The 25,436-nt window shown below is 48.1% G+C and overlaps 1 protein-coding gene across 4 annotated transcripts; it reads left to right on the plus strand.

Annotated features, from left to right (window-relative positions):
* The first annotated feature begins 508 nt into the window (after window positions 1-508).
* On the plus strand, window positions 509-14,746 carry SPRY1 (sprouty RTK signaling antagonist 1). 4 transcript variants are annotated; one of them, XM_027801894.2, is made up of 3 exons: window positions 509-4,209; window positions 4,490-4,719; window positions 12,447-14,746. In XM_027801894.2, exon 3 carries the CDS (start codon window positions 12,502-12,504, stop codon window positions 13,462-13,464), a length of 963 nt encoding a protein of 320 aa, XP_027657695.2. In that variant the 5' UTR covers window positions 509-4,209; window positions 4,490-4,719; window positions 12,447-12,501; the 3' UTR covers window positions 13,465-14,746. The 4 variants fall into 4 exon arrangements, with proteins under 4 accessions (XP_027657695.2, XP_055584010.1, XP_055584001.1 ...); XM_055728035.1 differs by having other exon boundaries at window positions 509-4,719; XM_055728026.1 differs by lacking the exons at window positions 509-4,209; window positions 4,490-4,719 and adding an exon at window positions 8,253-8,412.
* The last annotated feature ends 10,690 nt before the right edge of the window (window positions 14,747-25,436 follow it).

A 25,436-nucleotide genomic window follows, 5' to 3' on the forward strand; every position in this document is an offset into this window, starting at 1 on the left:
TTTAATGAATTGCAGAAGGAAACAAGTATCATGGTAGTGGTTTCAAAATAGGGAGTTATTGAGGGAATCTGAAAGAGGGACCACACACACCCCCAACACACACACACAAACACAAACACGCAATTTTTGGTGGCATGTGCTGTGTGTCTGTACATGTTCTGGGTGAGAGGTGACATAAGCTTTCCTTTCAGCTTGTGTCAAGTTAGGGCAGCACAGTTCCTGCCTCTTCTGCGGCCCGTCTCCCACCCTGGTGGAAATGAGAGGGGTTTTCAGCAGCAGCATGACAGTACCTGCATTGCCGTGTGTGTGTTACGTTCTTTATTGTCAAGGGTTTATCCCAGCCTTTTGGTGAAAGAAATCTCACTTTTTAACTCAAAAGCTCTTGAGGGATAGTACTTTTTAATTATATATATATATATATATATAAAAATATATATATATATAAATACTTGGGTATATTAGATAGATAATTAGAACAAAGAGCAAACACACAAACTATCTCCAAAATACAGACGTCTCCTGACTTTTTCAGTCCCAAAGGAAACCACGATTAACTTTGATTTCCCTAGGAACATAATCTGGTCCTTGACACTGAATGTTCCTTGACAGGCAGTTGTTATTATAGAGTAAAATTTCAAGGTGTGACTGGCAAGCTCTTCTAGAGTACAACAAATCACATCACACATGCAAGGGATATCTTGGCACTTAATACCTGAATTGCCAATTGCAAAACAGAATCTTTTGGAGATGTAAGACCCAGAAAATGGGGAAAAGAAAAAAAAAACAAACCCAAACCGATCAACAGGAAAATTCTTCTCATTCTCTTATTGGGATGCAGCAAACTACCAGCGATGTTGCTGTACTCTTGTAGAGTTGCAGTAAGAAAACTTTTCAATATCTTTTCAATGTCTTTTCAGCTGTAAAAGAGTAAAAGAAATGTGTGGGGTTGGTTGGTTGTTTTTTTCCCATGAGAAGTCAAAATACATAAATACTATGTGTTGAAGTGGATGATGCTACAGCCAGACATACACGCAGCTCTGCCACAGAGACGTCCTGTGGCGTGGTCATCTTTCTGTAGCCAATTTCTGGTCCAAAAGCAATGACAACACCCTAGCTGTCTGAGAACTGGCTCTCTAGATACATGCTTTCGTAGCCTTATATAATTGGGTGTCATACACCTGTATTAAGGTTCTGGGGAAGAAGTTTCTGTGAAAAAAAATCATTGCTTGGTGCAAACTTCTTTTCAAGGATCCATGGAAAAACCTCCTGCCTGCTTGCATTCCCGGGAATTGAAGGCTGTCTGTTAAAATCTCATTGAAATGCCTTTCGATCGGTAAAGCAGAACCAGGAACGTGACCTAGACGTTAAGTTACTGCTTCTCTACAGAAGCTGTTACAGCTGTGGGGGGAACCTAAACTTAGTTGTTGACACATTGTTCTTGAGAAAATGACAAAAGAGATTGTGTTCATTAGGCCAACTTCATCATTCTTGCTAAAAGCAGTCTCAAGTTTCCATGTGTATTTTTAAATCAAATTAGAAACGCTGCTCCTGAGACCTCCTTCAGCTGACAGAGATGGATTGCACAACCTGATAAATATAAGGCATTCCTAGAGATGTGCTAACCCAAGTCACCACAAGTGGTTAGGTAATAAAAACATACACAGAGCCATGTATTTAAATTAGCAGAGAGCTTTACTTCTTCTGATAGTGGAGTCCACATGTGGGGAGTGGCCACTTCTCAAACAGAAAAGGGAAAGGTTTGTTCCTCGGTTGGTTTTGAAGCTAAATGCCATTATTCAGTCATGGTGGGTTTCCTCTGGCTAGGTTTTTTATCAGCTGTAATTAAAACAGCCACCTCCTTTCACTCAGCTATCAGCACATACTTAACACAGCTAAATCTACAGCGCTTAATCCCACCAGGAGAATCTTTGTAGCTCTACCCGTGTGTTACCTGACTCAGCTGTAGAAGAAAGCAAGAGAAATTGAAAAACAAGCTTACTGGCATTAAAAAAAAACAACCAAAAAAACCCCAAACCAAAACCAAAAACCAACCCAAAACCCCACGTACAGTTGCAGAAATTAAATGACCCAGGTTTCCTCCACCCACCGAATCAGTATAGTTTTCACATTAATGTTGTTGTTTTCTTATTTCAATTGCATGCTAGAAACGCAGCAGGATACAACTGGGGAGACTGGGATTTGATGCCATAATCCAGGAATGTGGCACTTTTCAAAAATATAATTAATGTTGGAATGAGCTGTCTTGAAGGAGAGAAGTGAGAACTGCTCCACGAGTGTGTTCTTGCTCCGTGTCCCCTGCCACCGTAACGGGCTTTTCTGTCCAGGGCTCGAACACGTGGCTTCCTTCTGGGGAGTGGGGGTTTGCTCAGCCCTTTCATCTCGTGTGTGGATGAAATTTTCACCCAGTAACATCTTAATAGAAAAAGTTGAGCATTCAGTCAGATACCAGGCCTTCAAATAAGCGGTAGGTCGATGGAGACACCCAAACAATTACTCTTTAACAGACTAACATTTTTATAACGTGGCTTTGCAGCGATTAGGGTTTTTGCAGTCTCTGACAGCAAAAGAACTGATAGCAGAGTCAGGACTGAGACATTTTGAAACATGCACGATCCAAAATGACAAGAAAGAAAGAAAGAAAGAAAGACAGAAGGGCTTTTAACGCTTAGCCCGTTTCTAAGTTTCATAGACCCTTGTTTCCTTCTCCTTGGGAATGTTAAAACTATGAGATATATACATTTGTGATGATGTAGTTCAAGTCAGGAGTACTCTCCTATTGGTGAAAACTGAAATAGAACAGAGCTTATTCTAATTTCCATGCAAGGAATCATGTCTCAGTGGATAGTAAAAGGCAGTTTGCTTAGTGCTAAGACACGGAACAATGAGTTGCATATAATGTAAATTACAAGACATGAACGATACAAGTAAGTTATTATCTGTATTAAGCAATAATGAAAATTTTCCTTTCTCACTAAGTTTTTTTATACAGGCAGATGAAGTAATATTAGCTAATTTGCTGAAAGAGTTAAAAATTATATACAAAGTAATGAAGACATCATCAGTACCCTAGTCGAGTATGTTGTGTAAGCGTAGGCAATCAGTACAGCAGCTAAATGTGAAGTCTACAGAGACAGTTCTCCAAGGAAGAAATAAACTTCATCAAAAAACGTAACTGTGGATATCCGAAGGAGAAATGTAAATGTGCCGGTTGGCTGTATGGTGAGTGAGTAGCGAAAAATGAAGAGACGTGCTGTGGCCTGCACTTGGGAGAGTGAAGGGGGTTTTGCCTCTTGTTAGGTGCCTTTACCGACGTGTACTCTTTCCTGCAGATTTTCTTTAGTGCTATTTGTCTTCAGTTAAGTTTTTGACAGCAAAAACAAGATAGCATAGATCCCCTACCCTTTGGAAAGGCCAAAAATTCATATAGATTCTACCTAAGTTTCAGCCCCTGCGGTGTTTCTCGCTAGTCTCCATTTACCAAACTGACCTGTCAGTGGTTCAGAAAGAGCTAGTGTGTATTGCTGACCTTTATCAGCTGTAACTAAAACAGCCAGCTCCTCTGCTGTTTTAAACCACCGAGCCCTGCCTCTCCAGCTGCTCACCACGCCTGGGAGGAGTACCCAAGGAAAACCTTGGTTTCTCTGACATGGTGCAAGAGATGCGGAAGGGAAGCACATTCTCAGACTTTCACCTTAATTTACAAACCTTTGCATTCTCTCTCTTTTTAATTTGTGCTTAATTTGGGCGTGGACCAAACCCCTAGCTCTGCAGCGTTTCCCCTGTACTTTGATTCAACATTCAAATGCTCATGAAGCAGGTTCACGTCGAGGTTCGTCCCTTTGTTCTCAGAGGTTTGCCTGGCTGCTGCCTTTTGCTGTCTTTTCTGCCTCTAAGAAAAACTGATGTTATCTTCTAAAGAGAAAACCGAAGACTCTTTGCAGCTGAGGATTTCCTGTGTGCCTATCCCCAGCCTGTGCAGTGACGGCGAGGAGTGGCTGTACGTGGCTGCACTTCTTCGGAGAGCTTGAAGAACAGTCCTTGCACAGAAGCTGAAGAAATCCCCAGCTGCTGGTGCCTTTGATATCAGATAAAGGTCAACCTGTCTCGGAGAAAGCGTGATCGGAAATGCCTCACACCATCCTTCACTTTCTCTTCCTTACCCTGAGATGATTCACCGTACCTTTCGGGGTATGCCTTCACCACCGCACCTACGGTTTTCACTTCAGCTCTTCCGAATAGCTTTGCTGCATCTCATGCCCCAGCCAGCTTAAGCCAGGACCGCCGAGATTTTCAATGAGATGATAAGAAACTATCCACAATGCTTATTATTACAGTAATATTTAATAGCTTTGTTATTGTTGTTGTTGTTGATTGATTTTGCTGTTTGGTGGTGGGGGGGGGTTGATATATATATAGGCCTACTAGTATAAGTGTTAAAAATTGAGTTACGCCGGTCTTATCCCAACAGGCACATCTTGTTTCCTTGCACTGAGAGTTGCTGAGGCCCCCCGAGCACGCTGTGGGTCCTGAGCCTCCAGATGCTGACACCCACAAAGTTCCGCCTGGCACAACGTCAAAGCTGCTGATGCCAACGCTTTTGGGAGCTGCAGGCTCCAGTTGTTTCTCCCAACACCCCCCTCTGCGAGGTTACCGCTGCACGGCTCGGCGCGGGAAGTACATGACTTACACTTTCTATAGGTAAGACTGGCTCAACAATTTCATGTAGAATTGTGTTAAGAATTCTGACGTGTGGTTTCTTTCAACTGCTTTTGAATTCCTCTATAGCTTCAGAAATGTTGTTACAGCTGTGAAGATTGTTTATTAACTGACAAATAACTTGCGTAAAGGTAAACACTTTCTCTGCTGAGTTTCCTCAAAGCCATATTGGCTCTAGATAGTTATCACCGCAGAAGATGAGTGATGGGAACAGTAAATATCAAATACTTCAAGTACAGGTTGTTTGTCACCTCTTCTGTCTGAAATGATACTGTGCTGATAGATAGTTCTTGCTTTTCACAGACTGAGCCACCTCGCGTCGCTTAGAAGGAGGAGTGAAGTCCCAGTGTCTGGGACTGGGTACGTGTCCTCCCTCCCAGCCGGGATCTGTGCCTTAGCAGGGGCTGGGAGGTGCCGCTTCGGGGGGAACACAACAGTATTCCCAGGTGGGATGCAATGCGGGAGCACTCTTACACGTTACCGGTAGCGGGAGGATCACAGTTTATTCAGTTCATCTTCAGAAAGGTGTAGGTCACTACCTGTAAAGGTCAGTCAAGTGACCTAGAGATGAAACTTGCTTCTGGATGTGGATTAGGAAGGAAACCAAATAAAAAACTGATGATGGACCCTGCTTTTGTTCCATAAAACACGCCATTTGGCCCGCCAAAGCTTGCACGACGGAGAAGTAGCATACGACTGCAGAAGGTAGAGGTTATCCCCAGTACGTGATCCTCAAAGTGAAAGTGGAAACCATCATTCAGTCTCTCGAGCTGAAACTATCAGTTATCATTCAGTCTCTCGAGCCTAATTCTTGGAAGTTTTTCAGAAGGATTAACTTTGGGCACAGAGGGCTGGTCTCTCTTCACTTGTCAGTGGGGGAAGCAGGCACTTTTAGACGACAGTTTGGGGATGGAAAATAACTTGGTTGCATCGGATTCCTGTCTGTGTGTCAATCCTCAAATTAAGGCTGTGCCAGGATGTAGTCATAAGGTGTGTCAATCGTCTTCCAAGTTGCCAATTTATTCTCCAGAATTTTAGCTCTCCCTTTTCGAACAAAAGCTTGTCGCGGCTGTAATTTCCAAGAAAAATCTAATGAGCTGACTGTTTGCTGGCGTCCGTGGAGAGCCTTCTGATGCAGCTGTAAGGTTTTCCCTTGTTTCAGTGAAGTGTTGATTCGGGTGCCAAGTGATAGTAAGCTGCTGCCAGCATTCTTGGTCAGTTTACTGACCCATTTAAGCCCAGTATTATATTTCTAAAATCAAACTCTTACGCTTGGCATAGGGGTTTTTTTAAGGTAGTACCGCCTTTAGAGATGGGGAAGGAGAGGTGTCGTAAGCGATGTTTTTACGGTAGTACCGTAGGAAAATTACATAGGGACATCTGCGGGAAGACGGTCAGTCGCTCAATGTGAGCGTTGGCCGCCGCAGAGCAGAGCTGAGCGGCTCGGTGACCACTTTCACCTGCGGCAACTCACCTACTGCTGCCCCCAACGCTCCCCCGGCCAGTGCTGCTGCAGGGATTGCTGTACGCTGCACGCCTGCGTAAATGCTGCGCCTGTTGGCTTGTCTTTATTCCAAACACGGTTGTTGGGGGAAAGACATCTAAAACACAGCGGGAGAAAGCAGATTTGCTCCGCTAAGCGCCAACCTGCTGGAGTGACAGCTGTTGGTTTTCTTCATCATTTTTGTTCTTCAGTGGGAATTGTTGTTCATTTGAACCGTGCTAGGTTCCAAAGTTTTCGGATGGATTTTACTGAGAACGGTTTTGTGCTCCTAGTGTGTCGGAGAAGGCTTGTGGTGAGCAATCACATTTTCCAAATCCATTAGCAATATTAGTGCAGAATTGGGGTGTTTTTATGACCATGCTGAAGATTTGTATGCTGCGGTCTGTCACTTGAGCCTCTGTAATTGGAAGAAAGTATTTATAGTTTGTCTGTATCAGCAGTCTGTTAATTAGAAACTTAGAAGTTTGTGATATTCAGTATATAACCTTTCATGCATAAAGATTTTACTTTGTAGAGAAATACACGGTTGAAGTAAAGTTTTTGTGTACTGACAGAAATTTTAAAAATAATGCAGTTTGGGTATTTTCTTTCCAAGCTTAGCGAAGTTTAATGGAAAAAAAAAATAAAATTGTACTACACCCATGAGCATGATCTGGGTGGGCAGCCTGTGTCACAGAACACTCTTGTACTGGAATGTTCTTGTTTGTAGGGATTATTTGCTTTTGGATGAATGTTCCTGCTAAGCAGCTCCATGTATTCTTAATATGGTTTGGGTTTGTTGGGGGTTTTTTTCCTTATTTGGGGCAAAACGTGGGAGAACATGTATTTTTTTGTGAAAGAGATTGTAAAAAGCCAGTTTCAGATAAACTTGGGGCTACGGCGATGTTTAGCCAAGCACTGGAAGTCCCAGCTGTTCCAACTCATTGCATGTTGTTATGAAATAATTCTCAGAATTTCGCTTTCTTTTTATATCATTTCCCTGCCTTCTGTTAGTTGCCTTTTAAAACATTTTAGTCACTAAAAAAAACCCAAACGACAAAACCAACAAAACCCAAAGGACCAAACCAACCGCACATCCAAGAGAGCGTGTGGCCGTAAAAGCACTGGTTTTGCAGGCGTCGCTGTGATCCCTTCAGCACCACGGCGGAAGGCAGCGGTGCTGCGCGGGCGGCCGGAGCGTGCGGGCCGGCGCTGCGGGGCGCGCAGCCGAGCGCGGCCACCGACCTTCCCGGTGCGGCCACCGACCTCCCGGTGCCGCGGCGCCGGCTGCGGGGCTGCGGGAGGGGCCGTGTCGCACCTAACGGGCGCATTACGAGGGTGAACGCTTTGCGAAGCCCGCAGCTACCCCGGTAACGGGCCGAGCGCGGCAGGACGCGTTGGTGGGTGTGTGAGCGGCCGTCCCGTCCCACCCGCTGCGCGCTGCTTGCAGGGCGCTGACGCTAAAAGCCACGCAGCGCTCCGGCGGGGCAGCGCGGCGGGGCCCAGCCCGCAGCCTGCCGGTGCCCGGGACGGGCCGCGCTCCGCCTCAGCGCCAGCCCCGGCGCGGCCGTCGGTGCAGGCGGGCACCGGGCGGTCTGCGCCGGTGCGGAGACCCCCGCCGGGCCGCGGCACCTGCGCCGGGCTGGGGCAGTGCCCCCCCCCCCCCCGCACCCCCCGGTGCAGTCCCCCGGCGGCGCCCGCTCTGCCGCGCTCCCCCTGCCGGCCGGCCGCGGCGGGGGCGGCACCGGGGCCGGCGGGGCGCAGCGACGCGGGGCCGGGCGCCGCCACCCGGGACGCGGCAGCGGCGGGGGGGGAGGGGGCCGGGCTCGCCCGCGCACGCAGGCGCCCCGCCGCCGGCTGCCCCGGGGGGGCGGGGGGGGCGTCCCGCGGCGGCCGCTCGGCGCCGGCGGCCGTGACCCGTGCGGGAGCGGCTCCCGGGAGGGCGGGGAAGTCCACTCCGGGATTTCGGGGGCGCCGCGCAGTGACACATTGACATCACGGGGGCGCGGCCGGGCGGCGGGCGGGGGCTGCGCGCTGAAAGGCGGCGGGGCGCGGCCGGAGTCACTCCGGAACGGCGGCGGGACAGCGCGGAGCGGGCGGCGGGACGGCGCGGCTGCCTACACTGCCCGGGCTGGACTCCGCGCCGGGGCCGCCAATGTGCCTCGGGGAGCAGGCGTGCACCTCGGCCTCAGGTAAGCCCGGGCCGTGCGCGCCGCGCCCCCCCGGGCCCCGGCCCCGCCGGATCAGGTGCGGGCGGGCGGCGAGGGGGCTCCTGCAGCCGGCGGGGAGGGCCGAGGGCTTCGGGGCGGCCGCGCTGCGAGCTGGGGCCCCGCTCCGCCGCCGCCGCCGTGCGGGAGGTGCGGGCGAGGGGCGACCTGCCCGCGCTGCTCCCTCGCCCCTCCGCACCGCACGCCGGGCGGCCGGCGGGCTCTGCGGGGCAGCGGTGCTCGGCCGCGGGCGGGCGGCGGCGGCAGCGCCGGGGCTCCGGGCTGACCGAGCGAGCAGCGCTGAGCCTGTCGCGGTTTGCTGGGAATTGGGGAAACTTCCAGCTGGGTAACCGCTTGCCCTGCCGAACGCGGGGGTCTCCCTTGCGCGCCGGAGCCTTGCCTGAGCCTCTCGAGATGCCGAGGAGGCTCCGGGGACTTTCCGTGCCAGACTCCTGTGCCCAGGGCTGCTGTGCGGTGCCGTGTTCTGCCTGACGTGCTGACCGTGCTCCCAGCCTGTCAATCAGCCTCCAACAGCAACAGCAAGCACATGGCACTGTGCAGAGAGCTCGCAGGGCCATCGCGCTCTGCCTCCAGCTTCGTTTGCAACTTGCCGAGGTGTGCAAGTGCCTCCTCGTGACTTTCCAAAAAAAAAAAAAAAAAAGAGGAAAAAAAAAATATCTCGCACTTGGGGTTGTGGTTACACTCGGCCAGAATGGACTTGGCGGCAAGGACCATGCGGTGAAGCCGCCGAGCACCGGACACTGGACCGCTGCTGGGCAGTCGCGCCCCCCCCTCCCCCCCCCCCTTCCCCCCGGCTTAGGGGGATCGCCCGGTTCTGCTCCCGTCGGGAAAGGGAAGGAACAGCCGGGCAGGAGCCTCGCCTTCCCCGCGCTTACTTGGAGACCTGCAGCGCTCCCGCTCCCCGGTGCCCGCCGCAGCCCTGCGCGCACCGAGCGGACCGGACCGCTCGCGGAACGGGCTCGGTTTAGGTCCCCGTCGGCGCCAGAGCGGCGCGGAGGGGTCCGGCCCCTCGGAGGAGCGAGCCCGGGGAAAGGCGGCCCGCCGAGTGCTGACCCCCGGGAGAGGCGGCGGGCTGCGGGTCTGGATTTCCCCCTGTCCCCCCCCTCGCCGAGCGGGACGTGGGAGAGCTGCGGGGGCTTTGCGGAGCCGAGGACCGCAGCCCGCCGCCTTCCCCGCCCCGCGGGGCTGGGAGGGCGAGGAGCTGGGGCTGCGGGCCCGCCGGGTGGGTTTCCCATTGCTAGTGTCCCCTTGGAAATAAGTAAGTTGGGGGGGTGGAGGGGGGGCTTCGTGGTGCCGCGGCACCGGCGCGGCCCTCGGGCTGGCACGGCCGCGGCCGCAGCGGCGAGCAGGTGCCGCGGGGCGCAGAGGCGCGGCGCCCGCCTGGCGAGGGGCGGGCACGGCGGCCCCCTCGGCCCCGGCCCCCTCCGGAGAGACGAGCCAGCGGCGACCGGGCTTCCGCGCCTGGGTCCCGGGGGGCGGCGGTTGGCGGGGGCAGCGGGGCGGCCTGACGGACCCCGCGGCGGCCGCGGCCCGGTGAGCCCCCGGCGGGGGGTGCCGCGCTCGGGGCCGGCCCTTGCGGGCGGGGAGGGGCCGGCCGCGCACGGGCATCGCCCCAGAGCAGCCCCAGAACCCGCCGCCGCGTCGCGGGCGGCCCCGAGCCGGGGGGCGGCCTCAGGCGGAGGGGCTGGCGGGGGGCAGCCGGCGGCCCCCATCCGCGGCGGCGGGGAATCCCCGGCGCTGCAGCGGCCGGCCGGGCGCTGCCGCTTTAAATGCCGGGAAGTCCGCCCTCCTGAGGCAGCGCCGGCCTCGGCCTCTGCCCTCCCACTGCCAACGGGGGAGATGTAAGGAGGAGGGGGGGGAAAGCCCTTGTTTTCATTCATAACTTTTTTTTTCCTCCCCCCTCTCCCCTCCTCTTCCTTCCTCCCCGCCAGCGCCGTGCCCCGCTCCCGCTCGGGGCGCGGAGGGCGCCGCGCCGCCGCCCGCCCGGGGCTGCCGGTGGGACCGGGGGGGCTGGCTGTGCCGAGCGGCTGGGGGGGGGTCGGTGTGGGAGCGGGAGCGGTGACACCCTGGCGGTGGGGGCACTGCTGTGCCCGCCCTGGGTGCAGAGCCGTGGGGTCTCGCCGCCTCGGCTGTACGTCGGTTTATTTTGGGGGGGGGGGGGGGGGGGGGGAAGCGTTTGCGCCGGGGAGGGGGCGGTGGGTGCAGCTCTCCGGCCGGCCCGCAGCTGGCCCTGTCACTCTGCGGGCCGCGCTGGTGTTGCGCTTTCCCCCCAAAGATGGCACTGGATGTCTTTCGCATTTCCTCGGGATTTTACTTTCCGTGCCCCGGGGAGCCCAGCTCCGGCCGGCACAGCTGTAAATCTTCCCCTTCCCACGTCCGTTCACCCTTGCGCTGCTGCTGCGGATTCGTATTCGGCGCTGCGAGGAAGGCGGCTCGTTTTGTGGGTGGATTAAAGTGAACGCGTTGGGGATTTTTGTCTTCCTTCAGTCTGGCGACCCTGAAGCTCACACAGGTGACGTTCGATGTAAAATGAAATCTCCGGCCGCTGGAGGAGCGCACAGACTTTGTCTCCTGGCAGAAGCTGTCGCTCACCACTTTCTAGCGGTCAGAGCGACAGAGATGCCACCTCCCTGTTAGAAGGGACCTTCCCTGCTCCTGCCTGGCCCTCTGCCCCCCTGCCACTCCGCCGTGTCCTCTCCCGAGTGGGGAACAGCTCCGTGCCGGCCGTGCTCTGGGTGGCAAGACGGACTCTTTCTCATCAGTATTGAATGAGTTTTGGAACTGCTTGGTAGCACTTGCCCTTCTCCTCTTCCAGGTGAACATGCATGACATCGCGGGGGGGGGGGGGGGGGCGGGGGGCACGGTGGAATGACACAGGACTTCTCCCCAGCTGTCAGTAAAGGAAAATGGTTTTTCTCGGTTCTGTATATAAATGTGGCTTTCGAGTACTTATCTGAGTTTTTATATAGGTACAGAAGCGTCGCTGCGGTCTTCTCGGTCAGCGCTGCAGCCTTCACGTCGGTAGCTAGGCAGAATGAAACCCAATGAAAACGTTTTAACATTTATTTAAAAGATAAGGCTAGAAGATGATGTAGTTATTTGAGAAGCTTTTAATCTGTCTTGCGAAAATGGATCTGTTCTTTCTTTGTGTCTTGTGGTCGGTTGGTTTTTTTGAGCTTTATTTGTCATCTGCTCTTGATGTTCTTGCAAATCCTTAGGCACTTTTTATCTGACACCTAGTTCATCTTAGCCTTTTCTACCCCTTTTTCCTTTGCACCGGTCAGAAAATACTTGAAACCGGGCTCTTTTGCACCCTTGCTTTGATTTTATAAGGAGCATATTAGATCTGTATGCCGCGTTACTTTATTACAGAAAACGCCTTGGCTGCTTGACAGGACTTAGCTCGAGACTCTGCAATGCACGTATGTCACTTTAAAAAGGAAGCTTTCCAAATGCACTGGCAAGGAAATCTGTTGAGCTTTCTGATGCTGCAGATCAGACGGAAGAGTGAGAGTCACGCACGTTCTTTATTCTGCCATATAGAACATGAACTTGATGGTGTTCTTGCCTGTTTCCAACTTAGCTTTGGGGGCTTTCAGAATTGCTGTTGCTAGGTAGACAGATGTTGAATTTCGTAGCAACTGAGAAGCACTTTCCATGGCTTGGCAAGTAAGCGTACAGGTTAATACTGGAGGTTTTGAGTTTAATTTTTTTATATATTTTTTTTTTTTAAATGGCATTTGCATTCCTCATCTATGATGCTATACGCAGGCTCTCCCCGTTACTGGATTTTGGCCAGATCCTCAGCGTTGTTGTAATCCCCTGCTGAAAGAGATCAGTACCAGGTGGCTAGGGCAATTTGTGGTTTGCCATATAATTTCTGTTTTCAAAAAGTACCCCAATTTTTTATTCCTTTTCTTGCCCTTGATCCTGTGTACGTGTGTATATATGTACGCAGACAATGTTTATTTATACCTTCTGTCTCGTTATTATTTTAGGATTTCAGATGCATGCCAGGTTCCCACTGAATGCCAGAAGTAGAGATCACTACAGATGGAGCCCCAAAGTCAACATGGCAGCGGCGGTTCACTAGTGGTGATTCAGCAGCCCTCCCTGGACAGCCGGCAGCGGTTGGACTATGAAAGAGAGAGCCAGCCAACAGCTATCTTGTCGCTGGACCAGATCAAGGCGATCAGGGGCAGCAACGAATACACCGAAGGTCCATCTGTGGTGAAAAAATCTGGTCCGCGGACAGCACCGAGGCAAGAGAAGCATGAGAGGACTCACGAAATTATACCAATTAATGTGAATAATAATTACGAACACAGACCCAGTCATGTGGGGCACGTGGCGCATCAGCATAACGCGCGGGCTCCCGTCTTGAGCAGGTCGACCAGCACGGGGAGCGCGGCTAGCTCTGGGAGCAACAGCAGTGCTTCCTCCGAGCAAGGACTGCTGGGGCGGTCGCCTCCATCCAGGCTGGGCTCGGGCCACAGATCCGACCGGACAATCCGGACGCAGCCCAAGCAGTCGTCTCTGATTGTCGATGATCTGAAGGGTCCTTTGAAAGAGGACTTGACGCAGCACAAGTTTATCTGCGAACAGTGTGGGAAGTGCAAGTGTGGCGAGTGCACGGCCCCGAGGGCCCTCCCCTCTTGCTTGGCCTGCAACCGGCAGTGCTTGTGCTCTGCGGAGAGCATGGTGGAGTACGGCACCTGCATGTGTTTGGTCAAAGGGATCTTCTACCACTGTTCTAACGACGATGAAGGGGACTCTTACGCGGATAATCCCTGCTCTTGTTCCCAGTCACACTGCTGTTCTAGGTACCTGTGCATGGGAGCGATGTCCTTGTTTCTGCCTTGCTTGCTCTGCTACCCTCCGGCGAAAGGATGCCTAAAACTCTGTCGAGGGTGTTACGATCGCATCAATCGTCCAGGTTGCCGATGCAAGAACTCCAACACGGTCTATTGTAAACTGGAGAGCTGCCCCTCGCGGGGTCAGGGCAAGCCCTCATGATTTTTGGAGGGAGGTTTACTTCTTCCAACTTCAGTTTTTCAGGTTGTAGCTGATGTGGGTTTTTCCCTTTCCTTTCTTTTTTTTGTTTTTGTTTTGTTTTGTTTCCCTTTCCCCAGTTTGGGGGAGAGGGGGCTGTTCTTTTGCTTTCCCTTCTGTCTCCCCAACTTAAAATACACAAGCTCTTTGCATCTTTGCTCTCCTCTTCCTATTGACTTGGCTGAATGTGGAGTGTTTTCCATAGCCGTTGCTGCTCTTTGGTAAGTGTGGACCTGGTATCTGCATCTGCCGCTCACTTTGGCAGGGTCTTTTGAGTTTGTAACTGAACCACTCCTGAAAGAGACAGTGAGGGCTCACTGGACTCTTGAAGCTTCTTGCTCTGTGAATACCTTCCCAAAGATGTTTTTCATTCTTGGCATTTATATGTTTGGGTTTTTTCCTTAACTCCCCTGGGTTCCAAGGAGGAGTAACTTTCATGAGTGAGCTGGATTGTGAAATAACTTTTTGTGTGTGTTCTTTTGGAGAGGGATGTAAAATAAAGGCTTTACCAAATGAAAGGCCTGACTCTTCTATAAGCAGCCTGCTTTCCCCCCCCCCCCCCCCCTCCCCCCTCTCTTTTTCTTTGTCTATACTTTTGGAACATTCTCAGTCCTGAGAATTACTCTGCCTCCCTTTTTTTAAGTTTTCGATGTAACTTCAGTTTTTGCTACACTATGTAGATCTTCACATTGGAGACATTATGGCTGCAGCGTACTCATTTATTTCTTTTGCTGTCAAGTCTTTGAAGGATATTGCTCACTCCACCCTCTTACTCCTGTTTTTGTAGTCTTACCAGTATCAGTTGATATTAAAATTGGTGGTGTTCATGTATCCAAACAGCCTTCAGGTGTCATTGAGTCACCTAAATGCTCTTGAATCCTTTGAGTTTCTTGTGATCCTTTGCTTTAGTGAATTTAGCTCTGCTCTGTACTTCATAATTTTATTCTGTCCCTGTTTTATTGCCTTAGCCACAAATTGTGGTCCTTTTTTGTATATTTTATGTATAAAACACAAAGTTGAATCCCAACTATTTTTAAGACAAAAGTCTGTTAAAACTTTTTTTTATTGTAAAGAATATTTATTATGTGAATCTCTATTATTTTATGATATTTATTACAAAAGACTTTGAAAAATGTACTCATGTCTGAATATAACAAAATATCAATACTTAATGAAATAAGGATGACACGAAGAAAGTACATATGTTAACTATAATGCAGAAAATATATTAATTAATGAAAATGGCTCTTGAGTTCTTTTGTTATAATGACAGGGTGTGAGCTGCATATGCGTATTACAGGGTTGTTGGGTTTTCTCCTCTTTGTGGTCTGTCAGGTAGCAAACAACTCCCTATTGATACTTCAAAACCACTAGTCTGTGCTCTAGTTTAGTTTACCTAATTTTAAGCTTGCTAGCCGTATATCAAGTAAGCTTTTGCTTTGGGATATTTAGAACAACTGAATGTATATGTTGGGCTTAACAGTGCCAAGAAGCGTAGGCCTATTTATTTACCAGAGCATTTGTAAATACGGTTGTGGAGGAGGAAACCATAACTTCAAGGGGTTTTTGGTGTCCTAAAGAGCACCAAATTAACATGTAAACCTATTTTAAATTTTCCTATATAAAACTTCTTGGCTGGTTAAATTGTACGTCAATTGAAGTAACGAATCTACCAAACTCAAATCTAAATAAAACGCAAGAGGCAGGGTGAATAATAATGGTTGTGTTGCTGTAGTTTGCTAGCTTTGAATTTTGTGCGTGTTGGTGCCTACGTCTACAGCTTGTTTGGTTCTTTTCCCATATGTTTTTCCCAATGTCAACTGAATCTATCTTCTGCCCTTAAATTAAAGGCTCTTATGGGTGACCTAGGTGTCACAGCTGCTTGTGGCCATTTAACACATACTCAACAAAAAAGCTTTTAATTAAAGAGTGAATGGGGGAACCTCATTCTTCTGTTCTTGTGGGTCAAGGCTAACATCACAATTCTTAGAAAGTAAAAGGTTTATTAAATGGATGTAATTTCACATGGTGCTGTGTAAGTGGTTCTAGAGAAACTCCACTTTAAGAACACAGTAAAAACTTGACAGATGTGTCGTATCTTGAGTTTTGAAGTCCTGCTGCTTTGAATTGCCGTATTCAAGCTGTTCTGACTCCTAGCATATTGACGACTTGAATTAGCTCACCTTTTGTAGTTAACTCTGTCAAAGCTGATCCAGCGTCATATAATGAGCTGATTGAAAAGTTGCGTTCTTTATTAAATGGCACGGATGACTTCTGTGAGGTGTAAAGTGAAATTGTCGTCTGGCTGCATCTAGGAAACCACTTGCTTTGCAGTACGCAGTTGGTAATACTGCTCTCCCAGCCTCAGCGTGACAAAATTGACAGGCTGGGAGGCTTGTGGGGCGGCAGTGTATATACACAAAGTCTGCTTTCCAAGATTTATTCTTCATGAGATGAAGCACAGCCAAGAGAAGAATGTTTCTGAGGAGTAGGCGACTTGCCTTGCACTACTTTCCTATCACCGATACTTCTCTAACAGTGACAGCTGCAAACAGCCCTTGGGAGACAATGAAATCCTTGTCAAACAGTCACCATTCGTCAGATGGGACCATTTTTAAGACTCTGTACTGACACTCAAAAATACCGAGCCAACTGCCATTTCATAACTGGATACAACCCAGCTCTGTGTTGAGTAAGTTTGCTTGAAGGGTGTTAGATTATTCCTCTTCAAGAAAAATGTCCTGCTTACCTCTGCCTCTTTTTTTTTTTTTTTTTTTTCTGTGTGTGTGTGTGTGTTTAATCAGATTGATGTAGGAATTTGGTTTGGTTTGGTTTGGTTTGCTTCCTAGCAAAAGAGAAGAAAGCCCAAAGGACCCACATGTACTCTGTCTTTTAATGATTATTTTCCTTCACAAGCTATGTCACAGTGCTTTTTCAGATTTCTTAAAAAACAATCAACAAAACCTATGCTCCCTTTGCCAGCTAAACTTTGGGAATAACTGCAGGTTGCAGTTTAGGAGGAAAATTTTGATTTTGACCTGCACAGTAATGAGAAGATGACAGTTCCTTACATGTCTTAAATGGTATTCTGCCAGGTGTTACCTAGAGAAGGCAGCGTTAAAGCAACGAGAGTAGGCTGTATTGTTTGTACTTATTATACATCTATATATTTGAGTTCACTTTCAGGCCCTCTGGAATGTAGGGTCGTTGCCTTATGTTACAGAAATGACTGTGACTTCTTTCAGGCAGACACATTTTGTGGTGCAGAACCGCGCAGGATTGTCTGAGAGCAAACGAATGTCTTCCTTAGCGGAAAGAAATGAGCAAGCTGACAGATGTATGAAGTAAGCCTCCCCCACTTGAATAGACTAAAAATTACTTTTAAGTATGCCCTGAGTGGTCAGTCATCACAATCTGTTCTACTTTGTACAATACAGCAACTGAAATGATCACCTAGAGATACGTGGTTTATTGTGAGGGGCTTTGCTAAAGGCTGGTGAGATTTCTGGCGATTAGGAGACTGAGGTGTACGTTTGAGTTCTTCAGCCCCAGATTTGTCGGGGCTGTTCAGGGTTACTTTCTACCTGTCTGTAGACTGCCAGACTGTCAGAGGTCCGTGATGACGTAGATTGTAAAACCCGTTTCTTAACTCTTTTCAGATAGCTTTGAGATCTTATTTTGAAAAATAAAAGGGAACTCTCTATAAAATGAGCGTGTAATTAGGCGGTAAGTCCAGCTGACCTACTAACCTAATTGTATAGGTTGGTGATGGATTTGGACAAGCTTGCCATCTGGTTATATGCAGCAGAGTCCTGAAGTGTGTCGCATAAGGTCTGGGATGAAGGAAAAAGGGAAGTCCCTCCAGCAAGCTGGAATTCAGGTCTCAGTTTGCTTAGTGTCTTGAAACTCGTGGTAAGAGATGAGTGTTGGAAAGGGATGGTGTATAATGTTCCGCGTTCCCTGCTGGAGTAACACAGGGCTAGGGTGTGAATTTGAGAGAGTCGGGGTGTTTCGCTAAAAACGGCTTCATGACACTAATGCTAGTGTGGATGATAGCGCTTAACAAATGAAAAGTACTTGCTCTTGTTTATGGTTCCATATCATAAAGACAGGTGGGAGAAGATTAGCTCCTCCGTGCTAAAGCAGATCTGTTAAGAGGGATTAAAAGGGCTCGATGAAGTGTTTTAATGGACTTAGATAAGTAAGAGATTTTTGTCCTGGAGGAATGTTCAGGACTCACTGATACTTGTGTATTTCTCGTTCTGCTAAAATTACCTCCAGATTCTAAGGAACCCTGATTAATTGTTGGCTTTCTTCCAACTGGAACATTTGTGTCAGTCATGGTGGTGCTTCAAAAAACCTGGAGTAACTTTTTGTTCTGGTATTGTACAGCTGGATTTACCAGCCTTAACAGTGCAGGGGTTGCACAGGTCTTCTGTTTAGCTTTCAGCAGTGGGCAAGTTGCTTTTAGGGCAGGTCTTAATCGTTTGGACTTCCTCACTGTGGTTGTTTTTCACCTTTCTTTCACTGATGGGAGTAGCTGAGGCATGGCTTCTGCCGCTGTTGTTAGTTGTAGTTAGCCATATGGCATATCTAGCCATATCTTCACCATCTAGCCGCGTGGGGCCTGTGTTAACAAGCCTTATGCTTATTGGAAGGATCTATTAAAAAAAACCTTACCAGCTACCCAGAAAGTTTCCTTCCGCATGTTCTGCCTGCACGTTAGAGGATGGACTTGGGCTATCACGGGTGCACAGGACTGATGCCCCACTCTGCTGTGGAGGGATAAGGACGGTCTGTGAGTCGGGCTCAGCTTTCTGGTGCCCTCTTGGCACTTAAAAATCCCAGCACAGAGCTATTCCGGCTCTTTGCGCATGCTTGCGGTGGGGACGCTGGCTCACCACAAGCTGAGAGCTCTTGGCAGTGCATGTCCCCACCACCCAGGCCCTCAGCAAACACTTGTCGGAGGCACAGTTCCCTGCAAGCACCACGATGACAAACTTTTCAGTTGCATATTCTGTGCCTGTGTATGTGTATGCATGTGCTTTGAAATAAGCTTTGGGTTTTACGTACGCGGATAGCAGTGGATAGGTACTGATTTGCTCTGACTTCCAGCCTGATGGGGAATACCTTGTTGTGTCTGTATGCGTCTATCCTGTTAGGTGCAATGTCTCTTGGCTGGAGTGTTACATTCCGCCTTGGTGGCCTGCTAAAGGCTAAAAGAGTATGGATGGACCGGCCACCGTATTAGAAGCCAGCAGAGTTGGAACAAAGTGTTATTCCCAGCATGGTATTTACGGCTCGGGTTATATTTGTGATAAAAGAGATGCAGTGCTGTTTTTCCCAGTATAATGCTTGCAGCTCCCGCTTCTCATGAAGGTGTCTTGAGGTGGGATACTTCCTCATTTACTTGTCAATAAACACAGATACAGGGCAGGTTGCCTGCAGACCACACATGGTCTTATTTCTTAGGTTTAAGTATATAAAATGTAAAATATATATATGAAACCCTAGTCTTTCTGAGTAACCTGTGGCTTTAGCTTCAAAAAAGGACCAGAAATTCATCCAGATCTTCCAATATTCCTGACATGTGCACGGGTCAGTGTTGTCAAAAGAAGCAAAAGTGTACTTCCAGGGAATGACATTGTTGTGCGTATTACAAAATTAGCTATCTTCAGCTTGGAAATGTAATTGTTGTGAGTGGCTCTTTTTTTTTTTTTTTTTTTTTGAAGGAAAGAAACATACATTTATTTTAGTAGTTCTTAGAGAAAGGTGTGCCCGATAGCCATGCCTCTTTTGCATTATAAGCATGCCCCGTTTTGTAAACCTTTGTATACATGTACAGTGCTATGAATCTGAAAACAAATATCCTACAGAATACATTGTCAAAAGGCACAAACGTTTAACAGAGGTTCTGTCCCAAAGGGCTGAACCTCATTGTGTTTGTGCAATAAGGAGCACAAAGGGACTTGCGTCCTGCCTGACCCTTCAGGGTCGCTACCATCGTATGACTGCTGCTACACCAGGGAATATTTCTTCTGAATGAAGTTGATGGATTTACACCACTGATTAAGGTGGCCAGGTGACAGCGTACTTACACTGGGACCTAATGCCACTGCAAGCGGTTCTGAATGGATTTGATGCCGGTGGTAGGGTCTTCTCCTTTTTTTGCATCTGTTAATTGGGTGGGTTAATGCAACACACCATCTTACAAATGTCTAGCAACCACAAGTGTTATGATGTCCTAGGTTTGTATGATAAAGTAACTGTGAGAAGTAGCTGGAATACCCCAAATCCACGCTGATATTGCGTAACTGATTAACTACTTAATGGATACTGTAAATGAAATCACCTGTCTTAGGGCACATGCTTCAACTTCCAAACCATCTGACAGTTCTTCCAGTGCTGTGAGGATTCCTCTTCCACACTTTTAAGCAGGAGTCAAAAAGTTGAAGTTACCTGCCCTGGTAAAGGTCTTCTCCGAAGCATCATTTCTTGTGTCATGTTTGATTTGATGCTTTTGGATCTGTGTACTTTATGAATGGGACACTTCAAAATGAAAATGAATAATCTAGTTTCCTGGAAGGACGGGGGAGGTGCTGGGGCTCTTCTCTGACCTGGATATTAGGAGATTGCACAGTACCTTCTTTTTAATATCAATGTCTTCTAGCTGCCCTTGCTCAAAATCCATTTTCAGCAACATTTATTTCTTACCAAAATCAAGTCTCATTTATCCAACCCCTTCTTTTTAGAGGATAATTGTACACTTGTTAATTTTTCTACATAGCATGCAAAGTTCTTCTAGATGAAACATGCTATGACTACATGAGACGTCTGTGCTATTACACGTGCTGATTTGGTACATTTCTATGTGTTCTGTATCTCTTCTGAATCGCGGTGAGGATGAGCCTGGTTAGTCAGGGTAGGAAATACAGTGTAGTTGGATCTCGTGATTTTGTTGGGGTCCAAAGTTCAGATCTAGGTATGAGCTTTGCCAAAGTTTGGTGGTACCCGGTGTCTGGTCTTGAGTTTACTGATCTGCAAGAATATGCGAGGAAGTACTGTTGTAGTTGAAAATGCGTCAGTCCTGCTGCACTAAATAGTCAAAGGGTCTCTCTGGGAGCAAGTGGCAGACATATAAGAAGCCCTTCTGGAACCTCCATAGGGATCTGGGGCTGTTTATTCTGGAGAAAAGGAGGGTGGCGGACACACACACACACACAGACGACCTTATAGCGCTCTACACCTGCCTGACAGGGGCTGTAGGCAGGTGGGGGTCGTTCTGTTCTCCCAGATAAGTGACAGGACAAGAGGAAACAGCCTCAAGTTGCACCAGGGGAGGTTTATGTTGGATGTTAGGAAAAACTTCTTCACTGAAAGAGTAGTGAAGCACCTGAACAGGCTGCCCAGGGCCGGGGTTCAGTCACCATCCTATATACGTGTAGATGTGGTGCTTAGGGACATGGTTTAGTGGTGGACTTGGCAGTGCTGGGTTAACGGTTGGACTTGATGACCGTAAAGGTATTTTCCAACCTAAATGATTCTGTGATTTTCGTATGGGCTTTCAGATCCCGAGCTTTCGAGCCTCTGTGCTTGTTTCCCCCCTTTCCATCCCTTGCCCTGTACTGGAGCAGGAGCACTTGCCGTGGTAGTTGCAGAGTGATCCATCACTGCTGCCAGCTGCAGATAACATTCCCTGTAAATGTTAATCTGATTTGCTGTTCCTGCTGACAACTCTTAACACACCAGCTTTGGGATAACTTCATCTGTTCAGGTGGCAAAAATTGCAATTGCTCCTTAACAAGTAGCTCAAAGCATTTTGCACTTGGACTTAAATTCTTTTAAATCAACTATACCTGATAAAACAGCTCTGAGGAAAATATTTCCCTTTTGCTGCTGGGAAAACTGAGGCCGGAGGGCTGCGTGGAGTCACGCTGGGAGGCACGAGCACGACCAGGAGCCTTTGCCCTACAGGGTGGTGTTTTACTTACTAAGGCTTTCTTCCTAAAAAGCAGATGGGAAAACCTCTTCACGCCTGAAAGGGTAGCACTTTCTGGAGGATATTTCGAAGTTGTACATTGTAACATGCCACAGATCGTGTGTCTGTGCAGGCGTTTGACTACGGTGGTTTAGAAGCAGTAAAGGTATTTTCCGGGGAAAAATATATATAAGCCTAACACAGGGACCAACTTAAAATGTTCTTGATACAGCACGCTGTACAGCATGGTAATGAACAGCTCCACATTTATTAGGTTTAGAGGGTATTTTTAAATAATATTTGAAAATGGCACTGATCCTGATCTCCAGGTGTCAGCGTCTGGATATGTGGGAAACTAGGTAGGAGCCTAAAGAATACATGTTACTTGCGGGGCTAGGAGCTAGAGCCATATCCTATGGCCTTCTAATTAAAACTCTTTATTTCCACAGATTTATTCTGTGGGCCTTACTAAATAGATCAGCCTTGGGTTTCTAATGGTGACTACTTGAGGAGGAATGTAGCCTTTGTTACTCTGAATAGTTGGGAGCAGATTACCGGGCTGCCAATTTCCTGTTGCCTTTCAGAGCTGCAATTTGAGCCCTATTTGCTCCTGGCTCTTGCACAATTGGAAACAATGGGTGGCTTCTTTCAGGTTTCACTTCAGAGCTCTCAGAAACTGGGGAAGTGGCAAAAGCCCTACTTTACAGGTAATTAACAATAGATAATGTTTGCTCTGCGGTTCCTTCCCCCCCCCCCCCCCTTTTTTTTTAAAAAAAAAACTGATCAAGGTAGAAGTACACAACCGAGCTCCCAGTATAGGTACTGCACCAGTAGGCTTGTGGATGCAGCCCCAGACATAACCCTAGCAAGGTGATGGTGCTGGGGCAAACGTACCTCCAAGCCAAAAAGCAGAACAGAAGAGCTGTTGGGTTGCTAGCGGTGATGAAGGCTAAGCAGCAAAGGCTGGACAAGCTCCCTGTTTCAATCAGCCCAGTATGTGAGTGTTTACTGTTGTGAACCTGCTCTTTGATTTAGGGCCCTTTTTTATTGTATCCTCTATCTCCTTTATTAGGTGCATGCTTCTCATACCTTGTTGACATTTATGTAGGATAGTAAAATGTTTTCATGTGTATATTTAATTCTAGGAAACCACCTGTCCTGTAAAGTTTATCTTAAATACAGAAGCTTGTTTTACCCCATAAAGATATAAGTGTCTGTTGTTTTAACCTTATCTTGTTAATGGAGGGCTGTGGACACCTAGGAAGAAGATGCAAAAAAAAAAAGATGCTTTTGCATCTTTATTAGTATTTATCTAAAAGGGGGTTGGGGCAGACAGAACATGCCTAAATTGGGATGCTCAGGCTCCTTAAAGGTGGCAGGGAAGAGATAAACATCAGAATAAGAGTCACCTGTCCTCAGAAGTGAATTTCATGACTGCACATTGTAGGCTGTGAGGTATTATGCTGGCAAGTTTTGCAAAAAGAAACAGGAAAAATCAAAATAGACCTTTGAACATGCTGTTTGCAGAAATTTCTCTCTGGGCATGTAGAGCTAACTGTTCATTTGGCCTCGCTGTATATGTGGAAACTCCCTGAGGATGCAGGAGATTCATGCACACACATAATGTAGTTGCTCAGCATGTAAATGTCCACTCGCGTTCTGTATCTGTCAACCTTATTTGTGCAGAAGCTGGAGGAGGGATTGAAAAGCTCTATCTGGTAAAACCTGCTCCAGTAAATCCTGGCTAATACTAGTAGCACTACTCAGATTTTTGCTCTGGGTGAAACTGTTAGCAAACCATGCTTGCACTCAGCTTCTCTCCTACGTTTGCCCTACCAAGGTGGCTTCTGGTTTTGTCTCTTTCTCCGCAAGGGCCCAGCTTGGTGGTGGGACTGCTGGCCTGAGAAGCTGCTGCCTCCCTTGGTAATGCTGATGCAACTGTTTCAAAAACCCAGGGTACCCAGGCAAAAGGGGGGGAAGGGACTTCTTGTGCTTGACTGGTGGCAGGGGAAATCTCATGCAGTACCATGCCTGGAGGCAGCACATGTTCTTTAGGGCTGCCTGCCTGTGTTACATGTGCTCTCAGGCTCTGAGCCAGTCACATCTCCTTCCTTACCTCCCTGCCTGAAGACTTTGTAGGTTGTGGTTACTGAGACTGCAGACATGGATGTAGGGCTATGAGCAAAAAAAGGGATGTAGCTAGCAGCACCTGAGGAAATTCTGTCCATGCACTCCATCCACGAGCATTTGAACAAGTAAGCAAAGTATTAAAAAAGAAATGAAAACAAGAAGCAATTCTGCTCGTTGTGCCTGTGTTTCTGAATTTCCCTTGAGGCTTGTAGAATTTCATTAACTTTAACTGTGAACATGACTTTTGCTTCTTGTTCTCACCATCTGCAAGACTTGGAAAAAACTGTCTGACTCAATAACCTACTTCTGTTTTTCCTCCTTCTTGTCATAGCTGCCCCTCTTACTTCTATCACTCAAGATCTTTTAGACTGTAAATCTCACAATAAAAACTATCCCAGAAGGAGAAAAAGATGGCAGAGTTGCAACGCTTTGGATGTGCATCTTCTCCAGAGCAGGAGCAGATGAATGGATGGCCATGCCCTCTGTTGCCTGTCTTCATAGGGAACTTTGCAAAGAAGTAAAGATTCTGATCAGAGCCTTGGAGCCCAGCTGTAAAATCGCCTCACCGGTAGCTTTGCTATGAGACTGTGCTTATTTCCTCCTTTCCCCAGTTTCTTGCAGATAATTTAGGATGGTACAGGAGATATGCATGAAAAAAAAATTTCCTTTCTTCAGAAAACCACGATACATTTTGGCAGAGATTCAATAATTCTGGCTTGTGCTACTACTGCTCCTAAATCTCCTACCCTTGTGTTAGGGAAATGTGAGCTGCTGTAGCACTAGATATATTTACATGGAACTTAACATTTACGACGTAACTGTATTTGTAAAGGCAAGCTGCTTTGGGCCACAACAGTCCACCGAAAATCCAACCCTGCCCCGTTCGCTATTTCATTCTGTAGCAGTGGAAGTACCTCCTGTGTGCCTGCACTTAGTTTTGAAGTTTATTAGATTCTGTTCTCCGGAGGGGAAGCAGAATTAGCCCTCGGTGACCGGTGTGCAGCTGCAGAGATCAGGCTGCTGTACCTCTGTGGTCCCCCAGCTGTTAGAGTCTTTCCCAGGTATGTGCCCATCACCTTTCCCACCTGCCACTGCAACAGCACTTCCACCTGCCCTCAGAAGCCACATGCCTCCCTCAGATGTCCAAACATGCCCTGGGTGTTGCAGGTCTCTTTCTGAAAGGTAAATAAATACCCATTGCTAAAACTTGCAGAAATCCTGATGTATCTGATCTCTTCCTCTGACTGTTGGGACATGCTCCTGTAAAGGTCCAAATCTGGAAGTCACAAATCCTAACTTTTAGCACAGCCCAGTAAACGTGGCAAGGATTGCCTCACCAGTAAAGAAAGGTAAGGGAAATACCAGCTGAAGTAGGAGAGTGTCCATCTCCTATTTATTTTCTTCCTCTTTCAAAGTGAATTCACACCAAAGCATCCAGGAGTTCCTGATTTACACTGTTGTCGCAGAAGTGATTACAGGTTACATGGACCAGCCTGTGTTTGTACACCTGAGAGAACAAAAACGCACTTTTCAGGTTCAACAGCTCCATGTAAAACAAAGAAAGAAGTGCTCTGAGTCCAGTTGCAAATTCAGCTTAATGGATCCTGTGGGATGAGAGCCTGGAATGAAGCTCACAGGTCCATATATAGGGGGTATTAAAATTTGGCCTTGTTCTCTGGATGATGCAATCTCAAAATTTCTGAAAAACAAGTTAACTTGGCTCCTACTTACAGATTTCAGAAACTAATTACTGGCTACTGGCTTTAAAAATACTGATCTTGTAAGTCCATTTTGCCTTTAATTGATAACTTGAAATGGTCAAGATAAA

This window comes from Falco cherrug, chromosome 1, assembly GCF_023634085.1.
Source record: "Falco cherrug isolate bFalChe1 chromosome 1, bFalChe1.pri, whole genome shotgun sequence".
Taxonomy (NCBI): Eukaryota; Metazoa; Chordata; class Aves; order Falconiformes; family Falconidae; genus Falco; species Falco cherrug.

What these genes read in the sequence shown, in the direction of transcription:
- SPRY1 (XM_055728035.1), top strand. Translation starts at nt 12,502, where the DNA reads ATGGAGCCCCAAAGTCAACATGGCAGCGGCGGTTCACTAGTGGTGATT.